Source organism: Montipora foliosa, chromosome 9, assembly GCF_036669935.1.
Source record: "Montipora foliosa isolate CH-2021 chromosome 9, ASM3666993v2, whole genome shotgun sequence".
NCBI classification, from domain to species: Eukaryota; Metazoa; Cnidaria; class Anthozoa; order Scleractinia; family Acroporidae; genus Montipora; species Montipora foliosa.
In genome coordinates this window covers 25014622-25028427 of record NC_090877.1, presented here as the reverse complement: position 1 = coordinate 25028427, position 13806 = coordinate 25014622, and the positions used below count along the sequence as shown (strand labels likewise).

The 13806-nt window shown below is 38.8% G+C and overlaps 1 protein-coding gene across 2 annotated transcripts in view; it reads left to right on the top strand.

Moving 5' to 3' along the window:
- Positions 1–5502: 5502 nt before the first annotated feature.
- Positions 5503–13806, top strand: part of LOC137969958 (inactive rhomboid protein 1-like) — a 33039-nt gene continuing 24735 nt past the window's right edge. The window contains exons 1-4 of one of the 2 annotated variants that reach the window (XM_068816379.1): positions 5503–6468; positions 6749–6910; positions 10118–10433; positions 12459–12590. In XM_068816379.1, coding sequence (XP_068672480.1) covers positions 6293–6468; positions 6749–6910; positions 10118–10433; positions 12459–12590 — 786 coding nt within the window. In that variant the 5' untranslated portion in view covers positions 5503–6292. Of the gene's footprint in view, positions 6469–6748; positions 6911–6944; positions 7581–10117; positions 10434–12458; positions 12591–13806 lie in introns of those variants that run through there. The other variant, XM_068816380.1, reaches the window with a different exon arrangement.

Below are 13806 nucleotides of genomic sequence, written 5' to 3'. Positions count from 1 at the left end.
TACCCTGGCAGAGCCTCAATAGACGAGTTCAAGCTCTTGGTTGCATCATGGGTAATCAGGGCAACTTGGCGGGAATTTGTATGGAAATTTTTGAGCAAAATGTACTGTAAACAAACAAACAAGTTCATGTTCACAACTGAGATGAACTATGCTTGATATCCGTTCTTTAATTTCTTTGGAATTCCTAAATATTGCTTTTTTGTCTCCATACATTCTCTGTAATTTTGTGCCTTTGGAATTACAGGAAATGTATGGCAAACTCTTTTTAATAAAATAATTTCTAGAATAGTCATTCTCTCCAAATTTATTCTGCCGCACCTTTGAGCGCATATCTTCTGTTTTGGAAAATAAAAAACCCAAAATTGCATGTCATGAATACGTTCCATCTTGCCCTGATTACCCATGATGCACTCAAGAGCGTGAACTCGTCTGTTAGTTCTACTTTATATGTAAATGAAAACTAGTTTTCACGAGAAAAACTTCGCACTTAGACTCGTTTTTGTCCTCGTCCTAGAATCTAAAGGTCCCTATTTTGCAGGCTGAGATTCAATAGCCCATTTCCGAGTTGCTGCTGCCTCAGTTTCAAAGCGAGTCCTGGTGCACAACCATTTAAATGGTAATGAGTTGCTTTTTCTTATGCAAATCAAACTTATTTCCCTTACAATAGTTGAGCACCAAGACTCACTTCGAAACCGAGACAAACAGAAACTCGGAAATGGCCCATTAAAGACTTTAAAATACAGTCATCTTAGTCTCAAAAATGTTCAGTATAGTCTTCAAAAAGGGTTTCTGTAATTAACTGCTTGGTTCCGTATCCTGAAGTAGGATGTCGATAGGCGTGGGCTGATTTTGGGGTACTCGTTTGTCCTAAGCCAATAGCCAGCTGTAGCTTGTAACTCAACTCAGAGACCCAAGTTAGTTTTGCATTCATTTTACCCGCAAAGATAAACTTTTTTACATAAGCGTTACATAATTATCACACCCTGGATTGACACAGGACAGTCACAGGATCCGAAACTAAAGTCTTGTTTAAGGGAGCAAAAATTTCCTATTATGGCATTCAATTAAGCAATGGCGGTAATACCTTTAATTAATATACACATGGACGAATTTCTCCATTCTTCTTGGACAAGAGAAATGCAGTTTTCAGGTAACAGTGGAGAAAAGAGGAAATCCAGTGCAAAAATAAAAGATTTCAAATTGCAATCGCCTTACGCGCTCGCGCAATTTTGTGCGTCTTTGAAAAAAAATACTCGTCGGCTTATTTATTCCAAGTCATGTGATTACCTACACAAACCGAATGCGCGAGTGTTTCAAAATTTGCAATAGGTTTTTTTGCAACAAACGATCACGTGGTACAAAATCCGCCATGCTGGAGGGCAAGCTTATTATTCCTCCACTGGGACATTAAAACAAAGGCAAGTCAAGCTTGACTGGTTCAGGTCTCTTTGTTTTAATGTCCCAGTGGGGAAATAATAATGAGCTTGCCCTCCAGCATGGCGGATTTTGTACCATGCAAAAGGCCCATCGAGCCAATCTCGTTCCCAGAGCCTCCGTTACCCTTGTCCAGTGGAACGGGCACGAGAGGCTCTGGAAGAATCCAAAACCGGAACCAGAAAACTCTGGTTCCGGTTGAGTAACTGCGCGTGCGTGAACGGAGACGGTTAGAAATCTACCAAACAACTGGAGTTCACCTTGTCATGACAGTACACGAGTATAAACACATATCCTAATTCACTCGAAACGTTTAAACTGCGGAGAATCAACAGTAACGAGAGACATTTTTTCAATCATAACAGATTTCGGTATCTGGTGTCATGCAAGTGAAAATTGATGTATTTTCAAAAACAAAAACGTTACGGAACTGATAAGTTGTAAAAAGATTTATTTCTAGATTATCTTCAACCTTGTATAGATAAAAATCCAGAACAAATCACGATTTTTTTAGTTTAGGACTTGACAAATGGCAGGAAATTAAACCGTTTTCAACAGCCAATCAAATATGGCCTTTTTTGGATTCAACCGATTCGACCAGAGTCAGAGTCTCTCTTTCCCGACCGCTGGTCAAGGGACCGATGACTCTGGGATTGAGTGGGAAATTAAGTTGGGAAAGACAGGCGGAAAGGCAAATTCTCCTCCATTGGCGGTAGCCTAAGGTGATTTTTTTGAAAATAGTGAAATCGTAAACGAAACGTACGGTTGAATTTCGGTCGTTTCGCCTACCGTATGTTCGCCTACGTCCAATATGTCAGTTCGCCTACGTCTTAAACTCCGTACTATGACAATCATTGTGTAAAACATTTGATTCACCTACTTAAAGTGCGGTGTCGGAGTCAGTCGATTTGATTCGTACTTGGTGCGGTAAATTCAAACAACAGATGTTAGCCGTCGCTTTTGAGTTAACCTGCCTTCATACTCGTAAAATCAAGCCTATGAAGATACAAAATTATGAATTACGGTCGTTTATGTGAAAATCGCCGCTTTTGAGTTGAGCGTCAAGGCTTGCGAGTCAATTGACCCTCTTGCTTCCTTTGTCTTAGCCATTTTACGGCATCAACAGCCCCAAATGGACATCAAGTTACCTTGTTTTCTGAATACTTTAACTGATATATTGCTCCCACGGCCAATTTTTTGTGTGTGTCAGCCTATCTCACGCAAATTAGCAACAGCGCAAGGTCAATGTGAATAATAATAATAATAATAACAATATCTTTTTGTAAGTAGCTTCGCTTGTGGTGAGCAGTCGACTGATACAGATCGATAAATAAAAATAAGTAAACAAACATTACAAGATGAAGCAGGTGACACTTTGTCCAAACTTGCCGGTTGAGCTGTCTTTTTATTTGAACTAGACGCTCGATGAGCGTACACTTTGTTGCCTGTGGTACGTCTTACTCAAATACTGAAGGGACTGTCTGAGTTGGGTGGTATTGAACTGCAGCGTTCCAGTCAATTTTTAAGGGGTCATCCAGAAGTCGAGCCAGCAGAGGCCCTTTGGCTCACACGTTGATACGACGAAATATCTTTTTATGAGGTTAAAAACTTGGCTATCAGCCTATTAAACATTTGTCAGAAAGAAAAAATTCCTGTCAGCTTTAGAAAAAATAGGCACGCATCGCGTACGTGTGGTAGTGCAGGAACACAGCGCTTTATTCCACATTGTCAATGTAGTGTTAGATAATTTTTGACCAAATTATAATCTTGATGTAATTATCTTTTTACGAGTTTTTTTTTCAAAACTGCTGAAATCACTGAGCTGCGTTTCGTCTTCCAGGATATTCAAGTTTAATATGTAGCTCCAGGAGCTCATCATATTTTGCCCTTGATGGGCTCCTGGTAGCTTTAATAGTACACGATATTGTTTTGGTATTGTATATCATTGTCGCGTCATGGTAAAAGTCTTAGGTAAATAGCCCCATGAGAAGACACCTGGTTACTAGCAAAGTACTAAACCCTGACAGCTTTGAAATACAAAAGTTCACTGAAGTTAATTCCATCCGGCCGGGTTAGTATCTGCATGGGTTACCTAAAAAATATACCACTTCGTAACAGAAGCATAGGACCGAAAATTCTTTTTGAACACCCAAAGATGCGAACTCAGTAAGGTACAGATTTTGTTAGCTTGCTTTATGCAAATTTAATATTGATGCAAAAGTAAATAAATATTGATACACAGTTTTTAGGAAGAGCAAAAGGAAGTCTTCTGGATGGTCGATCGAGAATTAAATATTTTGCCATCATATAAACTCTTGTTCTTAGGCCATCGTAGCTTGATTAAGAAAATAATACAAACAGCGGTGATAAACATTGTATTCCAACGCATTTTTATAAAACTTGACGTTTCGTATGTGTTGACTAGCATACGAAACGTCAAGTTTTATAAAAATGCGTTGGAATACAATGTTTATCACCGCTGTTTGTGTTATTTTGCCATCAGCAACAAAATTTACGACATGAAAACAACATTAATTTTGAACCGCATATGAAAGGTTACCATCAGCGAAAAACATTTTGCGAGATTTTTGCGACGTTCAAATTTGTTACTGTACTTTTGGCTGCACAAGTAAATCACAAAATCGAAAGTGACATCGAATTCAGCGGGCGCCGTGATTAAGTCACTGCGGCGTGTTTACTCGCGAAGCATCTGTGTCAAATGATGGCAATATACCGGGTTTTTGTTTTTGTTAGTTTTCTTTTTCTTTCAAGTGTTATAAAGTTTGACAAGAAATGTGCGAATTCAACTCTTGAGGTTGACCTTTTTTTCTGCAAAGTAAATTCTGCAAAGTAAATAAAATTTCTCTCCAAGACGAGGTTATTTATCACCAGGTAATTCCATCTATTGGGAATAGCAGCTACTTTATTATTCATCGGCGTCACAATTTTCTGCCGATTTTGGGGCTCATTTTGTTGAAACTCAAGCACGCTTGCAACAGATAAGTTCATTTTCGTGACTTATGCGCTACTTACAGTGCACTACCAAAAAAATCCTCCCGTTTCACATTTCAATACACGTATGCAAATTTGTTAAGCTCTAAAATTACACAACATAATAAATTCACAAAAGGTGAAACATATTTGCTATTAGAGGCAAAAACCCTTCCTATTTCAATTGCGTGCGTGCAAACGAGACACGCAATTGGTGTCACAAAGCATATACAATTAAATAAATTTCTGACAGTTCACATCAAACCCTTTTCGAGAGATCCTTGACCGTAAATAATAAAGCACAAAAGAGACAACAAGCTTTCATTCAAATAATTTTTCACTGTCACATTTCCAATTTTCTTTTTCCTTTGCAGAGTTGAGTACAAAATGAATGTAACTTGCCAGACAACTTAGATGCGACTTCAGTCACCACTGTGATGCATTGAAGGCGTTCGATTCCTTCAATGTTTGTTAAATCCATAAAAGAATTGCCATTTGATTTCAGTCTTGTATATAATACCAAGTTAGTAGAATATTAGAAATAACTTACTTGATATCCAACGGCAAAAAATGAAATTGTTGTCGAAGACCATTACTCGTCGTTTTAAAGATTCCAGATATTTATTTTTCACCGCCTGTCTAGTTTATCCAATTGACGTTCCATTCTTGAGCTCCATGAGGGTATATTTTGTTTAAAGATGCACTAAAACGTCATTCGCGTTACAATGACTTTCGACGCCATTGCAGGTTAATAATTAAATGTTGTCCTGTGTGCACCAGAGAAATCTACGCATTACCCCAGCCCCCTCAAACCTAACAAATACGCACAGAAGACTCTATGCACAAAGACATCACTTAGCAGGGGAGTGACAGGCAAGACTTTTCATGACACGGAAAAAAAACAAACAAACAAACAAAAGGATTTTCTAACTGGATTGCCTATGACAACTCAGTAACAAACTCACGTTTTTCGGTTCCACGACACAATGCGATTGGTAAGAAATACTTCGTAGTCTGGCGATCATCGCCATTTTCCCTGTAGATCAAAATGTCCGGAGTTCCAATCTCACAAAAGCCAAAAAAGTCCCCCTGGAAAATAATCGATTTCTCACGGCCACAAACCTGTATTATTACAACTGGCAAATGAAACTTCGAAAAAAGGGAAAAAACCAACAAAATCAATTTAGAACCGAATGCTACTGAACTCTCTGTTCCTTCGGAATAAGTAATTTAAAATAAAGACCAGTGTACCGAAATAAAACATATTTTTCTACTTTCCCGCTGGTCGTCGAACTTGCTTTCCTTTTTTGAAAATTGAAATTGTAAATTCTACAGTTACAAGGTAATACATAAAATGCAAGACGAAACTATTACTTAAAAATTAAAAAACTTGTTCCTGACATTGCTTTTTTCAGTTGCTTTCAAACAGCAAAACAAACAAACACACAGAAAGGGCTTAACGATAATTGAAGGACGAAAAATACATCAATGAAATATAGCGAAATAGTAGACAATATAGGCTGATGGCTTTAAATGCGTTTCTTGTGAAAACTGATACGATCATTCACTTTCTCTTCTCGCATTGGCTCAAGTTTATTTTAATCTGTCTACATTTTTTCCAACTCAATAAGTAATGGTTCAAAAAACAGAGTAGAAAACACAGACGATCGATCCTCAAGCGTGACAGTAACTTTACACAGTACTCGCCCCACCCTTTCCGGTTTAGAAGGCGCGGCATTCAATTGTTCGTCACCAAGCTTCTCCGAGCATGTTCGTCAGCATCGAAAACTCTGATTTCGCCGATTTGTTAAGAAAAAACCGATCTTTTTTCGTTTAAGGACATAAACGTTCGGCTGCCAAGCCAGGCATGGCAGGTGCTTATCAACCTACGACAGTTCGGGATGAAGATACCGACGAGAATGAAGCAACTGCTTTCTGTAACCCGTTCCTTAGTAGAAGACATCACGACTCTCAGACTGATCACAATCAACATGTATCTGGCGAGGACACAGACCGTGATCGGCAAGAACGCGTGAATCAGTGGTAATTAATACAGGTTGATGCGATCTATACTTTAAAAATCCTGCAAATCCGAATGTTTTTAATCTTAAGAACATCGGTTCCAATATTTTGTTTGATAATCCATGGAAACACAAACTCCTTTGTTACATCATTGTACATCTCTCTTAACCTTTGCCCAAACGATTCAGCATGAAAAATTGAAAATCGTTTGGAAGTTAGGATCGCCAGCTCACCAGAGGTTTAGAGTAATCCATGCCTGATGATTGCCGCTTCTTATTTCCCTGGTTTCTTTGTACTGCAGGTTGTTTACACGTTGTGTTTCGCGACAGGACGGACAAATATCCGAAGCTGGTAGCAGCGCTGTTCCAACTCCTGCGGGATCAGAACTTTACATCCCCGGGCGTTCAACGAGTCTAGGAAGTGCTTCCACAAACCAGCTAACCCGCGCACAGTCCATAAAAAAGTAGGTACCATTTGCGCAGGGTATTGCTGTGTAATATAGTGGCATTGTGTTGTGTATATTGTGCGTAGAGTTGGAGCGCTAGTATGTCGCTCGAAACATGCACACTTCAGGTATTTTCAAGGATGGTCACTTCCGGTTTCGCGAGGTTGGCGATGTCAACTTGCTTCGGTTTTCGTTAGAAGCTCGTGAATTAGCCTTCGTTAGCAGGATGGGTAATTCCTAGAACTTGCGAAACCTTGGTTGCCACAATGCAGCCTTGGTTGAAACATAGCGTTACTCACTCGCGTGATTCGCAATGACCTTGTGTTGTTGCTAATTTGCGTGAGAGATAAGTTGACACACAACAAGTTGACCGTGGGAGCAATACATGTATATCAGTTGAAGTATTCAGAAAACAAGATGACTTGATTTCCATTCGGGGCTGTTGATGCTGTAAAATGGCTTATACAAAGGAAGCAAGAGGTTCAATTGACTCGCAAGGCTCTGGTGTATTTTATTCTCAACACCATGTCAACTTCAATGATTTGGGTGAAGAGGTCTATCCGCAATTTATCCATTATTATGAAGAGCCAGAGCCGCCGAGACCCAGCGTAGATTTAACAAGTTTCCCAAGAATGGGCGCTAGGGCCAGCATTGTCAGTTTGTCGCACACAATTAAGCGTGGAAAAAGGTATAGACTTTGGTAAAGAGCACTTTTCTGTCATGTGATCGTTGTCGGTGTTTTATTCCGGTCCTTTCCTTTGAGGCCAAAATAAGTTTTAATTTAGCTGTCTGTTTAGGTGCTTTTTCGTTGAAACGGAAAATGTTGACCTTCGACAATTATAAAAGAATTACTCACCCACAACGTAGCAATTTTAACGATGAGTTAATTATCTTCCTATAATTAGAATCAGCTAATCACACGGATAGCACGTAAACCTTTATTGTTTGCAAGCAGGGAGATTGTCTTACTGAGTGCGTGATGAAGTTATTTGTCAAGTGGACTTTGCCTTAAGAATGTTTAAGGACAACCACTGGAAAAAAATCACTGGTTGAGTTTTGTTAAATGATATTGGTAATTTGATTTAGTACGGATATACTGTTGTTCATATCGCGCGAATTCAAAGGACGTTTTCTTTCAGTTATTCAAATTACGAAAAAGTGAATTTACCGCACCAGCTCCCACTTTTTGAACTTGGATGATATTAAATCAGAATGTAAAAAAGTAATATTAATTTTGACTGAAAGGTGATAACAGAACTGAGAAATGAATAAAAGTGAAAACTGTTATTGTGGCGGAAAATGAAGACATTTCATAGCAATGCCATAATTTCAGTAATTTGCAATATTTGATAGGTCTTGTGCAAATATGCTTTCCAGCACTCAATATTTAAAGATTCATTTGTGGATCATAATGCATAAATAACTTTAATCTGCCCTAATTGACTTTCTAAATTCTTGGAAGTGAAAAACCGTGAAATTTTAATAATGATAATAATAATAATAACAATTTATCATTGGAAACATTAAGTGATTTGATAATAAGTTGACTGTGAAAAGCCCCATGATAAAAGAAATAATGAACTGACCATTATCTTTTCAATAATGTTTCTCAGTCCACTTTCTTAGCTCTTAACATTTAGTATGAGTGCAAGGTTTGAAAAGTTCCTACCGCTACTCTTTTTTGCATTTCATTCTAACAGATGCTTATTTCTACAGTGACAACAATGCTGACTCTTAAATGTGATCATATCCAAAACAAGAGCATTCAAATTAATATCAGCTGTGAAACTGACATATAGGCCTGGTCCACATGTGTATCCGGATATTTTTGAAAACGGAAATTTTCTCTTTTCTCTTTTTTCTGGAAAATCTGAAAATCGACCTATAGGGTGTATGTGCACATATATGCACTCTCTATTTTGTTATGAACCTCTGATATCATTTATTATTAAATAATTACGATAGCACGCACACTCTCATTGGTCAATAGCTGTGTTTAGATGAGAGTATGGAAGAACGGCTGTGACATCACACAAATTTTGATTGGTTTTGTACATGTAGTCAGACGTGCATTTTGATTGGCTGGTAGGTATATGAGCATGTATGAAGAAAATCTGTTTCAATCAAGAAGTAAAAAAAACCAGCATTTTCCTTCATTTGTCAAAATATCTTTGGGAAATATTTTATAAAGGCAATACAGGACTTTTTTCCTTGTTTCCATAGCCTCATGTAAACACTTGGGGGAGTTGGGAGAATTCTTGATAGTTAGGCAAACTCTTGACTGCGTCTCGGGTTTGCATTACTGCCTTGAATTCTCCCAACTCCCCCGAGTGTTTAGATGAGGCTATGGAAACATGGAAAATGTCGTCTGTTTTCACTCATCCACATGAATGTACACAATCTACAGTCTGGAGAGCGTTTTGAAAAAACCTTTGTTTTTGTTGACCAGAAGTGCGTTATTCATGTAGATGGGTCTCCCGAGCAAAAAACAATGGACAACCATGCCAAAAATAGAAAACAAGTTGATCATTAATAGCACCCAACTTACTTGTCGGTTTTCTATTGTCAATGTCCAAAAGTAGTGTGAAGTTAATAACAATATTAATTTGCTACAGCTGAGCATTTTCCTCTGTTTTGAATAATCTGTAGCTTAAATACATAACATTGTCAGATAGGAAAATCCAAGAGACAATAATATTATCACAAACATGTATGTGATGGCAATTGAAGATGCCATTTTGAAATTGCCAAAACGTAATATGGGGTTATGAAATCAAGTGAAGCTACGGGATGATCCTTGCAGACAAAAATTGTGTTCAAAACTGCAAGGATCTTAGCTTGATTTCATATCTGCAGTTCAATACTTGTATGTGATTCATTTCATGTATAATTTCGTTCATTGATTCGTTCTTCATGGGAATATTTGGACCCACAAATGACCAGCTCCCAACATTAGTGGCTTCATAACTCAGTTGGTTAGAGCGTTGCACTGACTTCTCGAGGCCATGGGTTCAAACTCGGTTGAAGTCCTGAATTTTTGAGGCTCTTCTACAGGATTGCTAAAAATTGCATTCATAACTGCAAGGATCATAGCTTCACTTGATTTCACATCTACAGTTCAATATATGATTTATGCAAGAGGTGACAACAAGCAAGTCTATCTATCTGTCTGTCTTTCTATTTGTTAGATGCTTTGTCATTTTATTGCTCTTTCACTCTTAACAGAAAGATCATAAAGAACACAGAAGATTTCTTTGGTCTTGGAGACTGTGAAGAACAACATGCTAACCTGCAACGTAAATGGACACAGCGAAGGAAACGGCACTATCACAAGCGCTATGGTGCTCTATCGGGTTTTGGTGATGCAACTGATGGAGTTCCACAGCTGGGCAAACAAAGCACCTTGACAGGAACTGGAAGCTTAAGCAGCTACCAAAGCTCTCGTCAACATGACCCTAACTTGATGCGAACATTTAGCAGAAGGGAATCTGTGGCAACTTTGGCATGGAAGAAAGTAAAAAAGATGAAAGATGACCCTAAGGTAATTCATGAAGTCCACTTTAACGTGATACTATGAGAAAAAAATCACTTCCCTTTTTTCTTCAGATTTTGAAAGTGTGTTTGCTTAACACCTGCCTGGCAAAATTTTGAGCTGGTTACTGTGAGTGTAAGTTTTGGATTTCATGGTCTGCCATTACTCACGTTCAAAACTGACTGGGTCTCAGAGGGTCGGATCTAGAGAACGTGACATCATTCTTTCAATGGCTTAAAATTTCAGCATGTAAACGCAGTCAATTATGTATTCAAAACACAAGTTTAAAAATGTGGAAGCCCGAAACTCCCGTGCTGTATATTAATTCAGTCTTGTACAAACGCATTGCATTCTTAAACTAGTGAATCTTTGATGTCGTTTTCTCCTCGATCCAGCCCTCTCAAGATTTTAAAGTTGGTAATTGGCAGACCAAGGCTGCTCCCTAAGAAAATTTTCTGGGATTTGGGCTCCCAACAGTAAAAGTTGTTAGTAGCCCGTCTCATTTTTTCAAGAGCCTAGCATTAATTACCGGTAATTAAGCCAGCACCACCCCCCCCCCCATTACTGTCACCAGGCAAAAAACCAAGTGAACCGTCAGCAGTTAATGCGGGAAAAATGGGGTTCGCATTTGGGGCACGTTAAATTTTTGATGTACAATAGTGCAGACATCACGAAAACTAGTAGATAAATATTATATTTCCTTTCAGTTTTAACTGCGCACCGGTGGCTCAGTTGGTTGAGCACCGGGCTGTCACGCGGGAGGTCGTGAGTTCAACTCCGGCCGGACCAACACTCAGGGTCTTTAAATAACTAAGGAGAAAGTGCTGCCTTTGTAATCACATCTGCAAATGGTTAGACTCTCTAGTCTTCTCGGATAAGGACGATAAGCCGGAGGTCCCGTCTCACAACCCTTCTATGTTCATAATCCTGTGGGACATAAAAGAACCCGCACACTTGTCATAAAGAGTAGGGCATGTAGTTCCCGGTGTTGTGGTCTGGTCTTTCTGGTCTGGATAGGGTAGGGTGGAGCACCTCGCATAGGACCTCGAGTCCTGTTCGTGCTCCTTCCCTCTGGGCAGGTTTGCCCAGTAGAAGAGACAAACCAGATGTCTCGTAAAACAAAACAAAGCATTTAATTCAAGGTTAAGAAATCACATTACAATAAATTATACCACGTTTTGCTGGTAAGTCTCTTGAGAGTTGATGGGATAAACATGTTTCCTTTGTTGCATAACTTTCCGCATGTTAATGCATGCTAATAATTATTCAACTGTCTGTGTAAAATGTAAACAGAGGAAACATATGGACTTAGCATTTCCATATTTGAGAATCACATTGCGACCCAGTCTCCATGTACTGCCAGGAGGTAACGCAACGAAAACCCTTAGCAATCTTGAAAATGTTTGCAAGTTGAATAGTTGTTTATTAGTGGAATTTGTTTACCTGCCACTCTCTCCAAACATATTGCTTTTTTCATCGTTTAATGTCCAGCTGGGATCAAATTTACAGGAAAGTGAGGATGAATCACCTTTTGATAAGTTAGATGCCTGTTTGGGCTACTCATTCAGAAATGTGGTCGCCTGTGCTTGCAAATAAGGTGCCCCAGGCGACCGGGCGGCCGTTAGGCAGCAGCCATGCGGACCATTGAATAGGAAAATTCCAGTTAAAACAAACAAGTGCCTTTTGTAAATTAAGGCTTAAAACTTGGGTCGCTTAGTGTTCAGTTAACATAGTTTTGAAATCGAAAGGACAAAAGATTTGATTCAAATGCACATTAGGGTGTTTCTTTGTCAAAGATCTGCAATGTAAAAAAAAGAAGACTTGTTTTCCCTTTTGGTAAAAAGGGAAACAGGCTTTCACTTTTTAAGTATACTGAATATTTTTTCTTCAACTTTAAAAATCCTGCTTTCATTCTGGTCCAAAGTTAAACCTAGGAAATTAACTTATTGAAAATTGAGTTCAGTCTAATTAAGTGGATTTGAAATGACAAATCAGGCTCATTTGTTACTGTCTTTGTTATATACCATCTTTTAGGGCTTTAAATCCCCTGGAAAAGCACAACCAGTCAGTATGCTTCTGGAGGCTGGACGGAGTTTTTCACCAGCTGTCATGTCCCAACTAGATGATGATGAAGTGGATAGTGCTTTCCGCAGTGATAGTGGTCATGTACGTAATAAAAATGTCCTTCTTTTTGGGGTGTGGGAAAGGGAAGAGATGATAAATTTCCACAAATGTTTGAGTTTCATGTATAGATAGAAGTAGTTTATTTAATTTTAATTAGTGATCTTCACAGGGATCCATATTCATCTTCTTTTGTAGCCATGCAAGTACTCCTTATTATATGCTTGCCTGGATAAATTGTGGGTCGTCCTGGTAAAATTGAGGAATTGTAGAAAATAGTGATAAAACAGGGGCAGATCCAGAAATTCCAGGAAGAGGGGGCCGAAGAACCTTCAACTGTTGAATCTAGATATTTTGTATGGTACACTTCATTCTTCTCGATACTATTTGGCCCTCAACCACCTCATCATTAAAGGGAAGTAATACCTATACATTAACGCCAATGCTAAAACCAGGCCTTCTGATAGGGTGCGATTAAAAAATGCAAATTATGCGATTTTTTCAGGGCAGATTGTGCGATTAGAAAGGCCAATTATGCGATAAATAATGTAAATTACGCGATTTTTTTCTCAGGAATTTTAAGCTTGTTTTGTAAGGTTTCAGGTTAAGAAAAACACTTTTTTGCTGCCCTAAAGACATTTTGAACACAAAGGAACAGTAATTATGTATCTCGATCGACATTAGTTGGGATAAATAAAAAAAATGAGGTCTTCTGCACTACCGGTGCACCACGTTAAAAGTTGAAAGGACACAGCTAACATGCCAAATGAATGATCAAGGTGCTTGTCAACCACGAACTTCCGAAGATGGTCAATCACAATAGGGCCATACCCCCATTTATACGAGAGAAAATAAGCCGCGGCTTTCTCTGGCCGCGGCTTACAGAAGACTCGAATGTTGACCCCGTATAAATGGTACAAAATCTACGTTCAAGTCTTTTTCAAGCCGCGGCTTATATTGACCTGGGAATATATATTCGTATAAATAGTTCGTTTTGCGTATTTTGTAGCCCGTGGCCAGAGTAAGCCGCGGCTTACTTTCTCTCGTATAAAAGGCCCTAATATTGCACGACGAGAAAAACATCAGTCCATCGTCCACGTGGAGAGTACCTGTGAGGTACTTTCTTGCTCGATTGTGAGCTGTCAGATTGGGCGGAAGGTGGGAACTTCCTTCTTCGTCGAAGAAAAAGCTAGCGTTTTCACAACAAACTTATCCATGAGTAAGTTTTTATCAGTTTTCAACGAAAGAAACTACATTTTGC